Below are 23645 nucleotides of genomic sequence, written 5' to 3' on the forward strand. Positions count from 1 at the left end.
ATTTATATCATTGGAAAGATAGGCTTCCCAACTTCATAATAATGGCGCTGCCTTCTAGATTTTCACGTTTCTGGACATTGAAACAACGACATTTATGCATTGAAAACTATATCTCAGCAAACTACTGTATATAGTTTGACTCATTGTTACTCAGCCAATGCTTATGGGTGGAGGGGTACCAAAAAATCCCAACAATAAACATTCCCTCTCTAAAACATTTCTGTAGTAATTCTTTTCTGTAAAATATGTGGCATACAGAATACATGAAGGTGCCAATCAAGCCAATAAAAGATTTATATCACACTATTAAGTATTCTTTTGCTTTCCATTCTCTTCTATACACTTGACTGGTGATTTTAGTGCCCAACTTCATACACCTTAAAATGGTCTGATTTTGAGAAAATTTTGAACACCAGTGCTCTTATAAAATCACTAGTCAATAATGAAAATCTTGCCCTCCCATCCAAACTCCCTCACAGTAGGCCTGATTCTTCATTACTCTGTATTTTGTATTGACATTTACACTAGTGCGAAATGGATGTGAAATGTTACCATTATGATTTTGCAGCACTTTTTCACCTTGATTTGATGTAAACGACTACATAATCACTTAAATCTAGCTTTATAGTTAATAAATCTGTTTGTTTATTGTACCTGAAGAGGTGCATTTGGTTTGCAGTGTCTCAGGAACTCCCCTTGGGAGAACAAGCCTGGTACATATCGATTTCTTTGTTAAATTGACAAACTTATATAAGCTTTGTGATAAACTCAGGACAGACAGCTGCAAGGGCAGGGTGGAAAACAGTCCCAGAAGGGTAAAAGGCCCTCCTCCCCATCAACTGAGGAGGGGTGACTACAGGTCCATCAGGTTCAGCTGAGATGGGGTTACCAGAGATCAGTTAGGATCAACTGAGAGGGAGTTACCTGAGGGCAATTAGGATCAGCTGATTCCAACTAAAGGCTGCATCCTTAACTCATACAGGAGAGTTAAACCCTCCGCTGTTGGGGAGAGGGGGAGTGCGGAAGTCAAGCTGCCAGTAGGTGAGGAGCAGCAAGACAGCAGGCCTCCCCAGGAGGGGAGGCTGCATTCCCTCCCCTAAGGGAGAAAAACAAGCCTAAAAGATTGGCTGAGAGAAGGAGCGGACTGCCCTTGTGCAGCCAAGAGGGACTACTTTATCCCCAAGCCCATCTTGCCTAGGCTAAAAACAGCTGAGGCTGGTGAGACTGAGAAGGCCCTGTGATGGGTTGGATCACAGAAACCGCCTTGGGAACTGCCAGCTGATGTGCCAAGACGACTTCTGCCCCTGCTTTCCTGTCCTGGCAGCTTAGGGCTTCCGTGCCCTGCTCGGTTTGAGCCAGACCCTGCTAGCCTGCTGCAGACCCAGACCCAGGTCTGAATGACATCCCCTAACAGCTGTAGTCTCAATTGAAAGCAGCTTACAAAAGTGTTCCTGTCTTTAACACTCAGATGCCCAACTCCCAATGGGGTCCAAACCCCAAATAAATCCATTTTACCCTGTATAAAGCTTTTCCGCCCTACTGTTCCTCACATGTTCTTATCAACTACTGGAAATGGCCCACCTTGATTATCACTTCAAAAGGTTTTTTTTCTCTCCTACTGGTAATAGGATCACTCTCATTACAGTGTGTATGGTAACACCCATTGTTTCATGTTCTCTGTATATATAAAATCTTCCTACTGTATTTTCCATTGCATTCATCTGATGAAGTGAGCTGCAGCTCACGAAAGTTTATACTCAAATAAATTTGTTAGTCTCTAAGGTGCCACAAGTACTCCTGTTCTTTTTATAAGGTGCAGAGTGACAGAGAATCAGGATCGGTATATCTGCCAGGATTTTTATGAAGTCTCTAGTTTAGTAATATGTTTAAACTGATCAACCTTTCCCCCTTTAAGCTGAAAAGCTTTCATTTCACTGCCGATTGTTTTCCAAAAATAAAATCCTTCAGCTTTATCGTTTTCTTATAAGAAATAACTAGCCGATGACAGATACATTTAAATGAGGAATCTGAAGTGCACAGTTACAACCAGATTCAAAATCTGAAATGAACATTATTAATCACAAAATTGACTTGCATAATCAGCAAAGTTAGAAAAACACAAGCAGTGCAGTCTTGTCCTCAGAACAAGTTTTTATTAACATTTTGCTTTAACAAACATTGTAGTATGAAGGCATCATTAGTTTAAGTTTTCAGATGTATGGCACAGACAAAGGAAAAAACAACAGATTCATAAGGAAATTCAGCATGTAAATCTCAGATTAACAAAAAAGACGTGTTAACCTATTTAGCCACTATACCATATATTGTGCAAGCAACAGACTACATTTATTTGCATTTAAGTAAAAACATATTTTTGATCAAGAAAATTACATTTTTCTGACTTTCCTTTATATCACAAATGTCAGGGTAAGGCAAATCCTTGATGAATCGTATGATAAAAACCCCTATTCCCCAAGAAAATATATCCAACATATTCTGCTAACTTTGTAATTTTAAAAGCAAAGCAGACATGCACTGCATATAGAGAAATATCTTTTTCAATCAAATGCATAAAGCAGAACAGTGTTAATTCACAAACAGGCTTTTCAGCGCGCCATAGAAAGATTTACAATTAGCTGTAGTGAATAATATGTGACCCGATATTACAGACAGTGTCTCAGACATCTCCTTTGTAAGCCTGTAGGAAAGGAAACTTGTCCGTCATCAGAGCAATCGCTAGCTGCAGGAAAAATAGATTGATGCTCCTAATTGTAGAATAAGCACTTTTTCAATTGGAACAGTGAAAGCATATTCTAATATTTGGATGCAAACACCACTAATTTAGGGGTTCTATTTTCTATACAGAACATACTGTGATAAAAATTTTAGTTGTTAACCAAAACTCCTGTTATAGTGGCATTAATCTATTTCTGATATTTATTCTTCTACAGAGCCAACTCTCTACTTCTGTAGCTCCAGCAAAATCAAAGGTGGCTGCATTCAGGGTGCAACCAGTCCAGCAATAACCAAAGAGCTCAGAATCAAATTGCCTAACTGTGCGTACATCGTTTTATTAATGTTTTTCATTAAAAAATCCTAAACAGATGCAACCCCAAAGCCACATTGACAAAAAAGCAAGGAAATCAAGCTACACACTCATGACTGAAAATTGGACTGTTAAGATTTAATCAACTCATACATTTTCTTACTCTACACTTCCTGCCTGTGCTTCACACTTGCTGCAGAGTCCTCAGGCAAAAGTTTCACAGCTTCAAAGAATCTCTGCTGTTAAAGAGAACCAAGGTTAAACGAGGGTAGCAATGAAATTACTGTCACTGGTTATAAGGAGTCTCTAACCTGAAGTATTTGTGGAGTTAATTATTTTTAATATCAGTCAGTACTGCCAAGGAGTTTAAGGATTGTCTTGTCTCTCTGTATATTTTTGAACACCCCTCTTTAATCAGTCTCTCGCATTGATCTTCCTTGTCTGCTCCTTGCTGAGCCTGAATCTCACTAACATTGAGGATACTCAGCTAGCAGCAGCCTGCAGTTCTCTAGCGTTGTACGTGGAAGACTGTGAAAATCATACATGTACAACTTCAGAATTAAACACATAGGACCAGATCCATGCCTTGTGGATATTGCCCTACCTCAGCCCCACTCAGTGGAGCTGTGACAATTTAAAACTGAAAATCTGGCCCACACAGTTTCCCACCACGCTTTAGAACGCTTACACCAATTGACTTTCCAAATGCTTTATGGAGGAGTTTCCCTAGCTCTACAAACAAAGGGAGCCCTTCAATCTTTGCCTTTTTAAAGAGGACACACACAAATGGAGGATTAACATTATTGTTACCCAGTACATTTATTTTTTCCCTCAGAAACGGTATCGGTTCTATTATGACAGGCTATTTAAAGAGAAATCATTTGATAATGAAACATACTGTATGTGCATCATGCAGATACACAAGCTGCTGGTCCTTTGACTGCTGCAATTGGAATCAGCCAGAAACAAATGTAGGGACAGAAGGAAAATAACATTCAGGGGTGTGGTACCGAAGATACCTTCGGTCAAGCTAACAGGAATGGAAAAGGAGAGAGGCATAGAAGCGTCTAAGGGTAGGGGAAGGGATGTCCAAAATGCATTCTGACCCCACGTAGTAAGTATGGTATAATCCTGGCACTGTTTTAACAGGCACTAACAGGATTAATTACATCTGAAACCTAGTTTCTTTCAAAGCTGATCATGCTCAAAAAGAAATATCTACTAGCCTCCAAACAGAAATCCAAAAGCCTTGGAAGCCCCCACCCCATGTTCCCTAACAATGCCACAGGAAGTGACTGCAGACAATGCCCTCCTCCCCCTTGGGGTCATCAAGCGGCTCCAATGCTAGAGGCACATAAAATCAGCTCATTGGAAGATGTCAGGCACTCCTAGTGGCCACACTCCCAGAGACAAATCTGCAGGTCTTGTTTTAGATCCCGGTTTGTCCCGTCATTATTTCCGATCAACCTGCAAATGCCAGCAGCCGTCAAACTGTTTATATACATACAGGGCTCACAGTTATATCAGTGTGAACTTGGCACAAATCCATTGATCAGAATAGGGCCAATACATTTCAGTCTCCTCTCAACTTTTTTTTTTTTTGCGTGCCAGTCAGTCATCATTTCAGGATTGGGGGAAAGAGCGTACATATTCAAGCAAAACCAGAATCTCGGAATGTTTAAAAAAAAAAAAAGCTCTAGTTGTTTTTAACACCATTATATTTTGCAGAACATCAGACCCTGGACACATGCTGTGTGCTCCTTCAGTCTCGTGTATCAATTAAATTTACAGTACTGTTGAAAAAATGTACATAAGCCCTCTTTTCTGAATGCAGCACTTGCTGGCAGAACAAATGACATATGGTAAAACATTCTTAACGAAATAACTGTTAATTGCATTTTTAAAAATCATGCATATGCAGTAGAAAATATAATGAGGGCTGACACAAGGTACAGTGAAGTTGTTAAAGCCATAAACTATATTTAAAGATGTGCTGGATGCAGAATGCCTGTTATCCTCCATTACTCACAGGCTGTGCAAAGTATTAGTTGCCCACAGGTACTTTAAGTACCCACTTAAAATAATTATTTACTTTTAGAAGTGCAAATTCACTAGAAGAGAACAGAATCGATGCACTAACTGCATTACTTTGCATCACATGCTGTGCTATGACCAGAAGATTTAGATAGATCAGCAATGGGCAACAGACGTCTCCATTCTCCCAGTGAGCAATACAGCAATAAGACATCCTGAAGCATCCAGATTTCCAAGTTTATAGTGTGAAGCTTAGGTTGGATTCTACTGTGCACTAGGAAACACTCCTTCTAGCTCTTTTACTATCTCCATAGTGGCAGGGGTCATTGTTCTAAAAGCTCTAAATATTTTGCACTGGTACTTGCAGTCAGGAATTCCTGACTGATGTTGCTGGAGTTGGGCACTGTGCTATAACTTCACTATTAATACAGGGATTGTTTGGAACAGCTGTTCTTAAAATTCCTAAGATACACAGTGTTCTGTGATTTATGATGCTTTGTGGCAGTCCACATCCTCAAGCCAAAGCCCCAAATTTATCCCAGAGAATCCAAAAAAATCCCATTCCCACCAGTTGCTTGGATGATGTGCCCTCATTGGGAAATGAGATTCAGAGGCTAGTGATAGAGTGTATGTGTGTGTGTTGGGGGGGGGAGAATAAGCATCTCCAATATTACCCAGGACCTAGAAGTTGCTGTAACTGCCAGGACAATGCAAAACATTGCTTGAAGTGGGACATCATGACCAAAGTAGGGAAGCTTTTTTTTCTTTTAAAACAGGTTTACAGAACAAAATGCAATTGAGAATTAAGAGGAATTAAAACAAACATTCATTTTCCCTTATCTCCCTTCCCCTCCCATCCCATGGGGCACCTTCCGATGCGCTTTCTGCCGATAGTTAGAATGATGCCATACAATGCTAATGACTGCCGTTCACGTTTCACCCCATTGTTCTCTTCTCTCATATTGTTCTTCTGTGATAGGGAGAAAAAAACTGATATAGTTCATTTAATCAAAATCAAAAGTTTTCAGGGACCCAAATGGCTAGCTGGGTCTTTTTAATACAGTTTCCTCATGTCTCTGTTGCCAAACACACGTGCAAAATATGGGAGGCATGTAACAGCAGTAAAATAAGACACTATTATTTATATAGCATCACATGTGTGGACAGTACTTTATAAACATATAGGCAAGCAAGGTGCCATGGAAGTATTTGATAACACAGTCCTCAAACAGGGCTAAAATAAAGAGGCATGAAGCAGCTGTGATTTTGGCACTAGCAACAACAAAGTGGGCAGGAATCAACTACGGTGATGTTATGGCTGTATGCATTAATGGTGCTGATGGCTGGCATTATTGTGTAATAGTGATTAGAAACTCAAAAATTCCATAGATTTCAAGGCTATAAGGGACCCTGGTGCTCATCTAGTCTGACATCCTGTATAGTAATGGCCACAGAACTCCTCCCAAATAATTCCTAGAGCATATTTTTTGTTTTTTAAAAACGAAATGCTGAATAATGTGTCTTATGTTTGTTGACATCAAGGGCATAGTAATCATGCAAGAGTTCTTAGGGATTTTTGATATGCATTTTGGGAATAGTGTATAGAACGCTCTTAAAATAACAGTAAACCACTGTCCCAAAGATATCTGCTTGGTCCTAAAGACCCTAGAGAGTTCAGAGCCTTTAAAGTTTAACAAGATGATCGATTTTTCACTGTGTGGACCTGGCTGCTTGCAATCAAAGCAGAGCGGCAGTATGGTTTGGGGGACTGAGCAAACAGCTGAACGTAATTCATGCCTTAGTTTTAATCCTGGATCTGTCATTGAAATACTACAGAGACTGGGCAAGTCACTTCACCCCTCCGGCTCAGTTTTCGTCTCTGTAAAATGGGAGCAGTACTGCAGTACCTCACACTGGAATTGAGAAAATTAATTAGTTGAATGCTAAATATTGTATTATTAATGCAAGCTTCACTTTCATAGAGCAGAGTTTAAATGATCTCATCCCAAAACATATGCATGTACTAATTTTAGTGAGAAAACAATGTATGAAAGACAAATTTCTTTCCATTTATGTGAAAGCAGTTATAACTGATAAATATATTTTTAAAATCAATGACGGTATTAACCTTTTAATCTATTTTTAAATGGCAAGCATTTTAACAGAATGCATAATCAGAAGCTAAGAAAAGGTGAAAAAGAAAGGGAGAACTGCAGAAGTAATCCTTAAGATGTTTTTTATTTTTGCTTCACTACTTTTCAATGGGGATCCATCAGCCATATTTCTCTCTCTCATGCAGTATGGCAGCATATTGTCAACATACTGACAAGGACAAAGGGATATACACTGTAATAAGACCTTGCTTTTTAAATCTCTGTGACAAAGCTGCTGCTGTTGTAAAGCTTCTATGTTTGGTCTTGAGCTACATGAAATCCCATTACGAGCATAAATAACACATCTTGCTATATATGATATTAGAATCTTATAATAGCCCTATACAGGGGGAGAGGTGTGTAGTAATGCTTTGAAACTGCATATCTTCAGCAGGGATCAACATTTTCTTTTGTAATTGGGGTGTGCCAGGGACTTTTTATCTCTAGCAGATTACTCATTTTTATTGAGGAGTCAGACTGTTTATTGTCTGTGAACATAACTATTCGTTTCCATTTCTGCTGCAATAACAATTGTGCACTTGTGCAATGGCACCATCATTCAGTATATAAAGCAGTAAAGCTCAAAAAGGCAGCCAACTGACTTCAGCCTTGTTTTACAGGAGTCTAGTTAGAAGTGACATTAGGCATTGTAGAGCCAAGGGCATAAAAGCCTCATGACACAAACCTGTTGTTCCCAGAATACAGATTTCAGAGAACTGAACTTAATTCCAATTAGTATAAATTGCTTTTCATTTTCCTAAGCAATGACAAAAAAACATTCACTCAGTTACTTTTCCATTGCTAATATTGTTGCTATCCAGGTTCTGTTGATCTAAGACCATACACAGTCTAAATACATTACAGTTGCAGAATGCTATTATATTATTTATGTGACAATTAATGTCACATAATTAATACTTTCCCCCATTTTGCTTTTTCTAATTCTGTATATTCTAATTAAGGTGACCAGATAGCAAGTGTGAAAAATCGGGACACTTTTGGGAGGGGGGGATGGGGGGGGAAGGGTGGTGGTGTAATAGTTGCCTCTGTAAGACAAAGTTCCGAATATCGGGATGGTCCTGATAGTATCAGGATATCTGGTCACCCCAATTTTAATCATAGTATTTAGATCTGTTGTAATAATTGGGCCTAAACATGAGATCAACTGTAAAAATATGCAAAAATTCATAACATGTCACAATAATCTATTATAATAAACATTGATGGGAAAAGGTATGAAAAGGAGACAGAAAAACTAAATGAAAGGACCTAATGATGCAGTTAAAGGATTATGTTAAAATCATTCTTAGTAAAAACAGAAGATGTGGAACTGGAAATTAACGCACCAAATTGTGTGAGTCTAATATTAGCCTAATTGGCGGACAAAATAATGAGCACCTGAGCTGTTCCATCCACCACTCCCTTTCTGGGTCCTGAAAGAAAGAGACTTTGTGGGCAGAATATGGAAGAAGAGAGAGAGGCTGCTGGAACAGCTTTGCCATCATGGTTGCCACCCCACTGGGTAGCACACTGGACCTTTTTCATCCTAATCCTGAGGGATGTCCTGACCAGACCAGGCCAGAGAGATGGACCCACATGATATTACCCTCCCTACCAGCTCCAGCTGAATCCCAACTACCTCCTGGGATGAAACAGGACTGGACTTTAACAGCAGTAACTCCAGCTCATCTCAATAAACATCTGCTCTTTTCCCCAGTAAGACCATTACTGCCATTTTTGATATCATCTAAGGGACTGTCAAACAAAGGTGTGTGTGTTTCTTTCTAAAAATTCTCTCCAGCTAAAGGAACACGAAATCTTGTTAAAATGAAAGCCTTATGTAATGCTTTGCATTTCAAATGCTTTAACTGTTTTTCCTTCTTTTCTGTATCTTTAGTAAAAGGTTAAAAGGGTGTTTAATGGTGTGTCTGCTATGGTACTAAGCAGGCTGAGGTCTCTGTCCACCAAATCCCAGACCTTGTTTAACACTGTTTAATGTTAGACAGTGATTGGGTCATGTTTACACCTTTGGGCCATTAATACAACAGATCTTTTTTTCCAAACAGAATCTGCATGGATATGCATACTTGCAGTGAAACACTGGTCGTAGGAGACTTACCTATTTGTTAATCTTCCGGCTGCATTTCTGAAAGTTCATTTATACTTTCAACCTGACTATTCATTTCAGCTGAAAACAAAACAATAAGGTTGTCAAACTTCAGTCAAGTTCATCCTGGCAAGTAATAGTTGCTCCTAACCTAAGTGAATAGAGCACTAAAATGTCTTTGCTGTAAGTCTTTGTAGCTTTCTCTTATATAAGATCTTAACGGTTTCCTTATTTAATGTAGATTATGAACAGTTCTGTAATAAGATACACATCAAAATTATTAGAGAACCTCTGAATCTAGATTTCCCCCAGACTTTTGGTTAGATCTGAATTTTCTCAAAGTCTTTATAATAGCCCAAACAAAAATCTTGGATTTGAACACCTTAAACTTTGGGAAAAGTTTGGGTCTGGATTCTGACCTGAACTTCAGAATTTGGACCCATCACTAATTACATCGCAATTAAATGCTGATCTCACATTTTTTAATGGTTTAAATAGTGTAACATTAAATAATAAAAAAGCATCACACGCTTTTCATTAAATATCAAAAACAAGGTATAATTCAAAAGGAAGGCTGTCTCACTCTCTGTATAGTGCCAAAGGAATCACAGAACATATGGCACAGGAGATTTGTTCATGAGGTCCTAGCTATGCCTAAATAAAACGGGATGATTTCAGTGTGCACTCTCAGCCTTTGTTCTGAACTGCTTTATTTTTGTGGGTTTTAACAAGACTCTTTATGGTAAACCCATTTTTGTCATTTATTTTTACGGTAGTATTTAAGTGTTTGGTATGGGCATTTTTGTGCATCCATTGCTGACAGTTGGAGTCTCTTGGGAAAACCGTAGCATCCAAATGAAAGTTTTGAAAACTGAGCAAAAAGGAAAAAATGCCCTGTTTCAGTGTTGCGGGGTGTGAAGCTCCTTCTGACTCAATATCATGTCAATACACCTGGTCGGGTTTTGATGAGTTATTTGTGAATGATTCATCATGCATATTCAGAGCAGACGCGGTAATAGCTCCTGTGGTGTAAGGAATGAATGTGTAATAGGAAAAGTATCCACTCCAGATTATGGAGAAATGATGGAACATGTGTTTAGCTATGGTTTGTGGATTACTCTTAATAGGCTTTTGCATAGCAGAAATGGAATGCACAATCAAAACCCATTAAGGAAAGGAGCCATTGTGCGTGTGCAGTAGCAGCTTTTTCAAAACCTCAAAATGTCAGCCAATTTAATGTGCTTGTTTTCCTGAGAATACCAAAAGACCTAGTTCATACGCTAGACTAATTACTTGTGAAATTTAATTTAATTCATTTCATTTTTAATTAAATGGATGTTTAGTTATATCAGACCAAAGCATCAAAACCCGGTAAGCCTGCCTTCATTTTTATTCCTGTGACAAGCAGCCAATCATCTCCCTGTGGACTGTGCAATCCTGCTCAGATGTGTGTGTGGGGGGGTGGGGTGGGTGGGTGCTGGGGGTGCTGATGGGGAGATATACTTCACATTTCTCAGCAACCTCTTTGGGTGATTACGGAGCAGCACTGCAGGCTTTAGAGTAACAGCCGTGTTAGTCTGTATTCGCAAAAAGAAAAGGAGTACTTGTGGCACCTTAGAGACTAACCAATTTATTTGAGCATGAGCTTTCGTGAGCTACAGCTCACTTCATCGGATGCATGAAGTGAGCTGTAGCTCACGAAAGCTCATGCTCAAATAAATTGGTTAGTTTCTAAGGTGCCACAAGTACTCCTTTTCTTCTTACTGCAGGCTTTGACGACAGTCCCATCCCATCCTCCTAGAGCTAGACTGAAGGTTGCAACAAGGACTCAAGGATTACAGTGCAGAACAGGGGAGCTCCACAGGACTTCGCTTGGGGTGCAGAATACCCACCAGTGAGAAAAACAAAGCCCTGCATGGACACAGTTCAGAAACTGGTTTCAGAGGAACAGCCGTGTTAGTCTGTATTCGCAAAAAGAAAAGGAGTACTTGTGGCACCTTAGAGACTAACCAATTTATTTGAGCATGAGCTTTCGTGAGCTACAGCTCACTTCATCAGATGTTTACCGTGGAAACTGCAGCAGACTTTATATACACACAGAGAATATGAAACAATACCTCCTCCCACCCCACTGTCCTGCTGGTAATAGCTTATCTTTATATACACACAGAGAATATGAAACAATACCTCCTCCCACCCCACTGTCCTGCTGGTAATAGCTTATCTTTATATACACACAGAGAATATGAAACAATACCTCCTCCCACCCCACTGTCCTGCTGGTAATAGCTGTTAATTTCACTCCAGGCAGAAATCTTGACTGGAGGTTCTCTGCCAGAAGTGGACTTTGTCAATCCCCTGGACAAAGAGGTTGCAGTGGATATGCAAATGCAAGAGCAAGTCCTGAGAAGTGCTAAGCACCTGTAAATCTCATTGAAGTCTGTTCCTGAAGTGGGGCTAGTACACCCTGCTGTAAGAGCAAGAGTGCTATCCCAGTTCCCTTGAAGTTACTGGGAATTTTGCCATGGACTTCAATAGGGCCAGGATTTCACCCAGGGTTGGAGAGCTTCTAAAACAATCAATGGGTCATACTACAGTAACATAACCTTACAAGTGTCACGGAGGGGATAGGTTAAGGGCCTAGGGTGTTTTGTTCTACATACCAAAAGGAGCACCTTGTAAGTCTGAGGCTCAGCCTCACAGGGCAGGTTGAGAATTTCACTGAGGTTGAACATAAATTCAGTGAACATCAAATGGGAAAGGGATTTTTAAAAAAAATGAAGATGGGAATTTCCCTACAATGTTTCTCTGTACAGAGTCTCCAAAATTGTCCCTTTAAATTTTTGTGGTTTTGGATCACTCCTCTGAGTCACTAACACTTCTCCCCTCAGCAGTGGGCTCCTTTGTGGCTCTCAACATTACTAGAGAAAGATTTTCCCATAGCTGGAGAAGTGAATGCATTCCCAGTCAGAGGAGAGAGGGAAAGCTTCGGAATAACCAAGCATATGGCCCATATTACGGAAAGCACGACAGCCGCCATTGGCTATGCTAGTGTGCCTCGGAGGTGGGGCATCCTCTCACAAGCAATGAAACTATTTGCTATAGGGCAACTAGTCAGGAGTGGCAGTTGATAATCTAAATAGAGAAGATGGATAAAAGGGGAAGAAGAGAAACCTCTTGGTGGTGGTCGTTTTTTCCCCGAAAGATTTGTGTGTGTGTTATATTCCCAGATTACCAATGAAAGAAAGGTGTTGAATTAAGCCAATAATTGCAAACATCATTAGTTTCTTCAGATATTTTCTAATAAATATTTAATCCTTTTTATATAGTTTTATTTATATTCCCAGATTATTAAGGAAGGAGTGCATTTATTTATGGTCAGAGTAAGGTTGTGTTGTGACAAAATATTCATTTCTTTCTTTTTACTTGAGAGTATCTTGCTTATGTTCTTTATATGGATGGTGTAAAATTTGTGATGTTGTTAACTGTTTATTTCCTTGCTTTTAATTGCATGGCTTTTGCAAATGATGTGACCAGGAAATTGAAACAAAACTGAAACTTTGAAACAAAGTTGTTGGTTTTGGAATTTCCTAAGGTATCTTTTCATCTTTCTCTTATTCCTATTGTGTCAGTAAATCAAGATGCAGGTTTGTTTGTTTGTTTTTAAAAACTGAAATAAAAGGAATGGAATGGTCACCACATTATTAAAGCAGTGAAAAGAGTGAGCAAGCTAATAATGGCTGGAAACCAACATCCATATTCTCTTAGTAAACTGTTGAAAATGGCCCTTTGGATGAGCCAATATTGAATATTTAGATCTGTATATCTAAAATATCAGCATTTATAAAGCACTTATCACTGTGGAATTGTACCTGAAATTGCAAAACCCAAGAGCTGGGATGCCTGGGGGTAGCTACTAAAATCTTTATATGTTTTGAATTTTATAATGGGATAAGAAATGTTAGAGACAGTTCACAATATTTTTTTTTAAAAAAGGAGCCATTTTCACACACACACACCTTAGATAAGGCATCTCTACTAGTTCTATGTATTTAGTCAGCATGCTAGATTTGTGTTATGTGATATTAAAACACCAAACAACCATACCATCATTACTTGAAATGTTTTCTGTGTCACATGGATTTTCAACTGTCATTGCCTCTGCAGATAGCTTCCCTTTCCCTTGTGCTGCTCCTAGAAAAACGCGAAAGGAGAGAAAACATGTACACTATCTGATTTATGTATAATTCTCAGATTCAATGTGTGCATTTATTTTGATAATCCACTGATATGCTCTTAGCTATATAGACTCTGACGTTCCGTAGTGGCAGCCATTAAAGAAAAGGGCACAGGATGTAGGCTGAGGACGTGGTTTAAAGGAATTGCTTAAAAGTCTACATAGATCTGTGCTCTTTTTTTAAAGTGGGATTGTTAAAACCACATCATAATGTGTGATTTTGCCTCCCTGCCATTCTTTTCTGATCATTTTTGAAGAATCCCTTCTGTTCATAAAATGCATTGTGGATGTGGACCTAATCAGACATTCAAGGTTTCTCTATCTAGCAGAGCAAAAATAGATACACTAAGAGTTCATACACACTGAATAGTCATACACAACCTAGAATTGAAATGTATGAAAATGTATTTTATGGCTGGAACTCAACTTTTTTCTCTCTTCTGCCTCAGGCTTGTCTGGAAGCTCAGATTCAATCTCCTAGCAATATTATAAATGAAAAACATAGAAGAATTGCTTATGTTATTCCATTCATAGCTCTCTCCAAATTCTACCAGTTAGTATTGCTGAGAGACCAATTTTTAGTTAATTTCCATTATGGCACTTTGGTATTTGGTGGCAACTATAAAGCTCATCATACCTACCCTGCGACTAAGCTACAAGATTTCAAATGATTGGTTGCTAAGCAATTGAGAGAATTTGGTAGTTATTCTGAGATAGCAAAGTGTACTGAACATTGAAACATTTGAAAATGGAACACGTTTAAGTGGGAACAATTTATCTCTTCAACAACAGAGACAGAGACAGCATTCTAGAGTCATATAAACAGCAGTCTCCTCACCCTTTTGATAGAAGTCTAGGGAGGTTTAGTTTGTTTGTTTGGTTTTTTTTGTATTTATGAGCTTTGAGGTTATATGTTTATTCTGTCCAGAGACATGTATGTACCACTATGGCTGCTTCAATGAATTTGCTTTGCCATGGTACCTGCCAGAGAAAATGCACTGTGATGAAGATTTTATTTTCCTCTGCAATGCCTGCGGTGACAATGTTAATCTTTTAAGTAGCCTTAATTGCACTATTTATGGTGGTACTGTGAATAAACACAAAAGCAGCAACCAATGAAGCAGAGAATACAAAACAAGAAAACATAACCAAGAAGCAGCTTGACAGGATAGACTCAATTAGTCATTTGGATGGGGAAACAGGCAGCATCTAAGTGTCCATGTCTGAGCTGTCACCAACTACTTTGGTAGAATCCTTGACTTAAAAATCCTTCAGTGAACCATAATTTTAGCAGTTCTTCCTCCTTCATAGTTGTGTAAGTTAGTCCCGTCCTAGATGAATGAAATGCCTGTAAACATCTGTGAGTTTATAGTTTGCATGTCAGTGAAGTCCTGAAGTGACAAGTTTGTGTGCATGTTAAAACGTCAAGACTTCTCCTGAGAATTCTAGATAGCAAATAAAGTTTTCCCCTGGAGGTTTGTTATACACCAGTGAGCCTAAACTTTCCACGCACTTCACCCATCTCTGTCTTTGACTCTCATGAAGGACAAAACCATGTCATTCTGATGTTGAGGCATACCCATATTTTGCCAGGAATTTCTCAAGTGCAAGACTGAAGGTGCACATTCAAAGTCACTAACCAATTTCTTCCGACAAAATCAGTGTGAAATTTGGATTAGCATGAAAACACTGTTTGATCAATGAGGATACACTGAATGGTCTTATCAGGGTCTTGCTACATTTTTGAACGGCTTATAGAAAGGGCTACTTAAAAAACAAAAACTCAGAAAAGCAATCATTCTGCAGTCAAAGCATCAGGGAGAGATTTCAGATGTTTCCTACTGAGACGTCCCCAACATCTGATGTATGTGTTTGGGATCCCTGCTAAATACCAACACATTCTGACTGACAGTTGATGCTTCATGCATCAGACTTTTCCTCCTTTAAAAGACTGTCTATTAACCATATAAACTAGACATGATATGACAGGCTATGCCTTGACTCCCAATTTCTATAACATCTAGAGATATCTAGTTGTGCTGGTATTGTCTGGCACTAAAGATGTCTCTGTGAAGTTCACAGGTTCTCTCCCAAAAACTCCCATTAGCTAGCCAGCATGCCTTACTTCACTACACTGAAGAAAGGTTTCTCGGTTTGAATTTCAGAAATTCTCCTGTGTAGCTGGCAGGCATACAGCATTACTGGCAGCATGCTGGGAAAAAGATAGAGCTAAATTAAAGGAAAGACTCTTGCTAATTAGGGCCTGGTCCAGCATGGGTGAAACCAGTGGGAGTTGAGGGCATTCAGAACTTCAGAGCTGGCACGCTGCATCTGGCAGGATTTGGCCTACAGAGAGACACTTGAGAGAGGAGCAACAGTAGCAAATAATAAAAAAAAAACCTCACAAGAACTATTTCCATGCTGTCTCTTTCACTTCCTTATTTCACAACAGAGTTTTCAAGGAGTTCTGGGTCATGCTTTAAATGGCCAGTGGTAAAAATCATTGTCAGAAGCAATGTTAGGACTCAGTAGTCCACAGAGGAAAAGGTAAAGGGGGATTTAGAGCCTTTAACACATACAGCAATTCTGCTGCAGGACTTGTAAAGTGGCTCTAGCCTCTATCTATTACATCAGCAAGTTTTCCAAAGGAATGTGAAACTCTGTCTATGTAAATCTTCATTTTGTTCAAACTAACTTGCTGGTGTGTGTGTGTGAGAATGGTAAGCATTCATTATACTGACATGCCGGTGGAACAGGTATTATTCCAAACTGCTTCTTTCCTGCTGTGCAATAAAATTGAGTGCCACAGAGAAATGAGTCCATTTCACATAAACAGCTGAATCAGATCAAAACAAGAACTGCCTCGACAAGCAATTTGTTCCACGGTTGTTTTTCCCCCCTTTCCCAGTTTGATTGCTGCTGCTCAGAGCACAAACAAAAAGGTGTATTGCAGGGCTTCTAGTAGGAGATGAGAGATACTAAAATGGAGGGAGCCTGGGAGATACCACTTTCAATTTCAATTACCAATTGTATTACTGACAGACTAGATTATCCTAACTCTTTGTAAGCTGGTTATATTACTAGGAAAGCAGTAAATGAAGGCAGGCATACAGTACAGGAAGGATGCTAGGATGTATGCAAAATGCCTCCAGCCAGCTTTTAAATACGTAAGGCAAATGTTTGCTCAGAACTTGGAAAATCCCATAGGTATTCTTTTTAAAATGTTCTCTGTGGTTACAATATGTCAATAGCTCCAAGCAGCTGCAGTTAAATACAATTATTTCTTTGAATAAATGAAGTCCTAAATTCACCTGCGGTTCACTCAATTAAATGGGAGATATGATGCATGAAGGAGAACACCCATTCGTATAGTTTTTACAAGTGTATGGGTACAGAAAAGAGATACCTAGGCTGATTTTTCATGTTTTCTTGATAATCTAATAATGAAAAGAAATAAATAGACCTCTTCACCCAAGGTATTATGACCTATACATAATTTTGCATCTATACACATTGAAGATACTAGGTAACTATATATTCTTACAGACCATTATATAGTCAAACCCATGAAACTCGCTATTACCAGATGTGAATAGCTCAATTAGCTTCTGCTATGCTGAAAATCAAAGCTTTGCTATACAGATATTGATCAAATTATACATGGAGGAAAATTTACATGGATGCTTTAAAATGAAATAATCAATTAGGCAAGTGTCATGACAACTGCTCACACACTATGGATTTGATCCAAGGGCCACTGACATCACTAAAACAATTCCTAATGGATTTTGGATCACTGACTGAAACCTCAATCCTGCAAAGATGTAGGTGCACCGTTGTACCCATGCACTACTCATTAGAGGGTCATGGACTAAGTTTATTTTAAAAAGTTTGCTTTAATTGCTTACATTATTAAACAAACAATTCCAAGATCAGTGCCCCCACTATGATATCAAAGACATAACATAATGCCTGCTCCTCCATTCCGAGAACTCTACCTTTCTTCCTGGAGAAACATGTCATACACGTTTACTTAACACATGAACCCCTCCACATTTGTATTGTTTTTTAAAAATGTCCTGATCCTGTTTCAGAGTTATCCAAGGCAGATATTCAGAGGAGTGCTTGCTCCTTCCTCATACATACTCTCTGCTTACTTGTGGTGAGAAATTGGACCAACTCCTGACCTGGCCAGCAATTTAACTTTGTAATCCTGCCCCACCCAAATTCACACAATGCACACTGGCAGCCCTGGCAATGGATAGGCATTCAGAGGTGGGCTTGGGATAGGGCCTGTGTGTTTCAGTGTGTGTCATTCCTTTTTCCTGATCCACCTGCTTCCTCTTTCTTGGATTCTTTCTACTTCTGGAATATGTGGATCAGGTGGCTGTGCAGGTGTGGGTCCCCAAGGTAATGGTACTTTGAGGAAATTATTTGGAGTCTATTTTGGGAACAAGAGAAAAGATGGCACTAATAGGATGCACCGATTCGAATTTATGAAACCACACTGATTTAAACCATAAAAGGCTATAATGTTATAAACATAGAATTATGATTTAAATTTGTTCCAAATCAAGTCAAAAAGTAAAAATCTTGAAACTGTTCATGAACCATAAAGAAAAGATAAAGAAAAGAGAAATTAGTTTAGGTCCACTGATACATTTTTAATTTATTTTTTAACTCTAATTAGTGTAAATTTCTAAAAGAAACGTTGTTTCAAACCAAAAAGCCAGAATTGTTCATTTGCTGAACGTTGAAATGGGATGTTTTGATAATTCTGAAACTTTTTTCTAACATTTTTTTGAGTCAAGAAATTTGTTGGAAACTGACTTTTTGCCACAAAAGATTTCAGTTTTGACTTTGGGACTTTTTAACGAAAAAATATTTGGTTGAAAATTCCTGACCAGTTCTGATGAACAAGTTAACTAGAGCTGAATGAACACTACTTACAGTAATCACTTAGATTGCTGAATAAATTTGCTACAGCTGTGTTCAACCCCCTTTTTGAGGTCCCTTTGTATAAACATTTCAATTGATAAGTTGTTTCCAGACACATTAGCTGACAGAAACAGAACATTTTAAACATATTTTACAGCATACTTGTGGGAAAGTGAATTTTCAATTTGTAAACATGAATTATCAACAAGAACACTGATTCCCATTGATCTCACCAGGCAAGAGAAATACACCATGTGACCTGCCTGTCCAATTAAATTGCTCACATTTAAAATTCTGAATTGTGTGGTTTAAATCTGGTTCCTCTGACATCAAGGGCAATGGGGCCAGGATTTCACTCTGAATATCTGCAAAAAGCACACTTACTAATGACTGGAGCTGACTCAGAATTTGTCACAAAACTCTTTTTTTTTAAATGGAAAATCTTGATGCACCAAAAGGACCTGAGAGTCCAGGATGGAATTTCTGGTCAAGTCGAGACACCTACCTCAGAATAGCCAGTTGGTTAGGGTATTCACTTGGCATGGGAGATACTCGGTTTCAAACCCTTTTCTGTCTGATTTGAAGCAGAGATTTGAAACAGGTTCTCCAACAACCTAGGTGATTGCCCTAAGTACTGGGCTATAGAGTCAGTCTCTCTCTGGTCCAATTAATATTTAATTAATTAATTACTCATATAAAGTGGAACAGCTCAAACAGGAAAGATTTAGACTGATTCTGTAATCTGGTGCTTGCCATGGATGTGAGGGATCCAGGTTCAATTTCCTTCTCTGAATCAGGGAGACATTTGACATTTGAACCTAGGTCTCCCACATTCCAGCTGAGTATTCTGGCATGAAAATCAAACGATATCGCTGGAGATTTTTAAGAGCAGAGAGACAAACACCTGTGAGGGATGGTCTAGATAATACTTAGTCCTGCCATGAGTGGAGGGGACTGGACTAGATGACCTCTTGAGGTCCCTTCCAGCCCCATGATTCTATTTGTGTTCTGATGCAGGACATAAAAAATAAAAACAAAAACAAAAAAAAACCAAAACAAAAAACCAACCCTCAATTTTTTCCCCTGAATCCAGACAGCCCTAGTAATGAGCTACAGACCAGTGTTTCTATCTGTAATTGGATCTACTTGGGTGTTGGAAAAGACACAGAATTATTCACAAAAAACTCTGACCAATATTTGTGGGCAATGAAAACAGTAATTCTGAGAAAATATATTCTGTTCATGGACAATTTGGAAAAAAAAGATAAAATTTCATTATTTATTATTAATTACTTGCTCATCTCTAGAAATAGCTTACTCATTTCAATCATTGTTGGAAACATCTTTCAAACCTCAATTTTTGTTTATATAAGAATATGAAATCTGTGTTGTAATTAGTCTGAATGATCCAGTTTCCACTCTACCTATTACATAAAACTTAATATCTCAACGTTAGGTGTAAATATACTTCTCCTAATTAGGTAAAACACTGAAAAAAGGGGTCTTTATTCTTCTGGCTAAAAGCTAATACTGCAATTTTTCATCCACAGCCACAAAAAACAAAACACAAACTCTTCCGACCCCCCCAGCTGCATTGTCTTGTCTGTCAAAAACAATTCCATTTTTCTTATTTTTGCAAGTAGGCAGAGTTGATTTTTTTTCAGTCATTTCACTGTGGCTGTTTGCTAATGTTACTGTCAAGCCTTCATATACTTTGTTTACTGCTTTGTTTTTAGTAGCATCATAAATGCTGCCTTGCTTAGAAATTGAAGCTTTCCGTGCCACGAGAGTGAATTTGCTCAGTTGGACTCATGTTTGATACATCCCTTCCTGGTGACCTACCTTTCTTTGACCAGACCGATATTATAACTCACAGAAGATTCACGCTACCTACTTATATACCTACTTATATATCATCAACCATAATACTGGTAGTACCCTGAGACTGAGGACATTCCAATACCCTTTTTGTTATAATTTTGAGAAACTCTATGGACAGATACTCTCCCTTACAATCACCAACCATAGGTCAGGAAACCACAGCTGAACCTACAGGAGCTGAACCCGTGTAAATTTACATACTGCTGCTGAATGCAGCTTCATTAGTGACAAACCTCACCATCTGCTAATCGGGAGCGTTTTACCTTGATCAAAAACTCAGCACTTAGGCATTGCAGGATGAAAGGAAAGAAAAGCATGCAGATTTCAGAGGCGTTTGAACTTGCTGTGACATAAGCTCATCTGTTCCTTCGAAAAAGGCGAGTGCTGTCTCTTGATGCCAGGCTTGGGATGTCAAGACTAGTGACAAGCACACAGCAGCTCCTTAGTGTTGGAACAGAAAGTTTACCATCACCCTCTGGTGTGCTGGCCATGTCATTAGGATCCCTATACCTCCAGTACAGCAGGCATCATGCCAGCTGTGTGTGTCTGTGCATGTGGATCTGTATCTGAAAGCCGAAGCACTGCGCTGACATTTATAGAAGGGGTGGCTGCTGCTCCCAAGCACTGTTATGAAATATGGAAATGGCCGATTTTAAAATGTAACTTTGAAAGTGTCTCAAACTAGCTTCTCCCCCTTCCCTTCCAGGGAACACACTCTTGGTAAATCCCATTATGCTTCCCTTCCTGTAAGGTGGTGGCAGTAATGGGAGGGCAATGAGGGCTGTCTCTCATCAATATGCTCCCAGAGGATTCACACAAATTGGGTGATTCTCAGCTCAGTAATGCCCATCAGGAACTCTTTGTACCTTTTGTCTCTCTTTAGCAAAAGCATAAATCTATATACACAGAAGGCTCTTAACGAATACAGGGGCATGTAATTTTAAGAAAAGTCCTTTCAAGTTTTCACTCTAATGGGGTCTTAGCTGTATAAGGGGCCATGGTGGCACCAGCTTTAGTTTTCTTCAATAGTTCTTGATATGAAATCTCTCATCAGAAAAGCACTTTACTGTAGGGAATAACTAAAATGGAGTGGTCTGAAGCTTTTGTTAATGCTTAAATTGCTTCTCTATAACATGACTAAAATGTTGCCTGCTTGTATTAAAAATCATAGAATTAAGACACATTATCTGCCTGAGGAGTTTTCAATTTAAGGACCCAGTGCTGTAAGCCTTGCTCCTCCAAGTAATCCCTATGAAGTCATAATACTTTCAGATCACACTGGGGCATTAAGAAAATTAATGTTTGTACAAAGAAAGTGATACAAAAGTACAATGATTGTTTCCTTTTCATTTGGTTGGTAAGCTAGACGCAAGCACATAATATGCATTTTCATATGGCTAAATATAAATATATACATCTGAGAACAAAGAACGTAGGCCATGTTTACAGGTCTCTCCCGGCAAATCTGAAAGAGATTTGGGGGTTGTGGTGGCCAATGAGCTGAATATGAGCTCCCACGGAAAGGCTGTTGCCAAAAGGACTAATGTGATCCTCGGATGCATAAACAACGGAATCTCAAGTAGGAATAGAGAGATTATTTCACCTCTGTATTTGGCCCTGGTGTGACTGCTGTGAGAGTACCATGTCCACTTCTGGTGCCCATAATTCAAGAAGGGTGCTGATAAATTGGTGAGAGTTCAGAGAAGAGCCATGAGAATGATTAAAGGATAAGAAAAGATGCCTTATAATGATGGAGTGAGCTCCTCGAGTTTATTTATCTTAACAAAGAGAAGGTTAAGGGGTGATTTTATTAGAGTCTAAAAGTACCCACATGGAGAACAACTACTTGATAATGGGCTTTTCAAGCCAGAAGAGAAAGGTACAATATGATCCAATGCCTAGAAGTTGGACAAATTCAGACTGGGAATAAGTCATAAATTTTTAAGTGATGGTAATTAACCACTGGAACAATTTACTATGGACCGTCATGGATTCTCCATCACTGACCATTTTAAAATCAAGATAGGATGTTTTTCTAACAGCTGTGTCCTAGGAATTATTTTGGGGAAGTTCTATGGGTTGTGTTATACATAGGGTGACCAGACGCTAAATCCAAAATATTGGGACCGCCTCAGGGGAAGTGCCTTTTCAATTGTTACACTCACCCGGCACATTCGGCAGCGGGAAATAAATCTTGCTGTCGAAGAAAGAAGTACCCGCTACCGAAATGCTGCCGAAGACCCGGACGTGCCGGATGAGTGTAACAATTGAAAAGGCACTCCCCCTGTCTGTCACTGCTGCCTAAGCAAAATAAATAAAATAAAAAAAGCCATGCCTGAAACAAAATATCGGGACAAATGGCATCCCGACCGTACTTCGGTCGGGACGCGGGACAAACTGCTCAATACTGGGATTTTATCGGGATGTCTGGTCACCCTAGCCTTGGAATGATCTCACTGGTCCCTTATAGCCTTGGAATCTATGAATTCCCCCTTTCCCTCATTTTTGTTGCAATTTTTGACCTTTTGCTAGGTTTTCAAAACATTTGGCCAGAACCTAATCCTAAAAGCCAATGAAATGGGACCAAATTACACCAGTTGGGGATCCGGTCCCTTTCAGTTTAAACAAGTATTTTCTTCTTCCCAGATTATATTTACCTATTCTGTTATAAAAACGAGAAACTACCAATGTCAATGTGTGGAATACAGGACATTTATTTTCAAAATGTATCACTTGTTTGTTGTTTGGGATGGGCACAAACCAAGGAGATAATGCAAAAGTGTACATTTTTTCTCCCTCGCTCTTCATGGTATGCCAACACCTTGAATACTGCATGCAGTTCTGGTTTCCGCATCACAAAAAAGATATATCAGAATTGGAAATGAGACATAGAAGGGCAACAGAAATTATAAGGAGTATGGAAATGTTTCCATACGAGGAAAGATTAAAAAGACCAGGACTGTTAGAGAAAAGATGACATAGGAGCAATATCATAGAGGTCTATAAAATCATGAATGGTGTGGAAAAAGTGAATAGGGAAGTGTTATTTTCCCCTTCACATAACAAAAGACCCAGGGCTCACCCAATTAAATTAACAGCCAGAAGGTTTAAAACAAACAGAGGGAAGTACTTCTTCACACAATGCACATTCTACCTGTGGAACTCATTGCCAGGGGATGTTGTGAAGGCTAAACGTATAACTGGGTTAAAAAAAGAATTAGATAAATTCAAGGACGATAGTCCCATAAA

At 39.0% G+C, this 23645-nt stretch overlaps 1 protein-coding gene across 5 annotated transcripts in view; it reads right to left on the bottom strand.

Annotated features, from left to right (window-relative positions):
• Nucleotides 1-2131: 2131 nt before the first annotated feature.
• The window catches only part of MACROD2 (mono-ADP ribosylhydrolase 2), a 1333204-nt gene continuing 1311690 nt past the window's right edge, over nt 2132-23645 (bottom strand). For 4 of the 5 annotated variants that reach the window (XM_048842624.2, XM_048842623.2, XM_048842621.2 and 1 more), the window contains 3 exons: nt 13448-13534; nt 9353-9421; nt 2132-6050 (listed from right to left, as the gene is read on the bottom strand). In XM_048842624.2, the coding sequence (XP_048698581.2) occupies nt 9360-9421; nt 13448-13534 (149 nt within the window). In that variant the 3' untranslated portion in view covers nt 2132-6050; nt 9353-9359. The remainder of the gene's footprint in view (nt 6051-9352; nt 9422-13447; nt 13535-23645) is intronic. The other variant, XM_048842625.2, reaches the window with a different exon arrangement.

The sequence above is a fragment of the Caretta caretta genome, chromosome 3 (genome assembly GCF_965140235.1).
Source record: "Caretta caretta isolate rCarCar2 chromosome 3, rCarCar1.hap1, whole genome shotgun sequence".
In the NCBI taxonomy this organism is placed as follows: Eukaryota; Metazoa; Chordata; order Testudines; family Cheloniidae; genus Caretta; species Caretta caretta.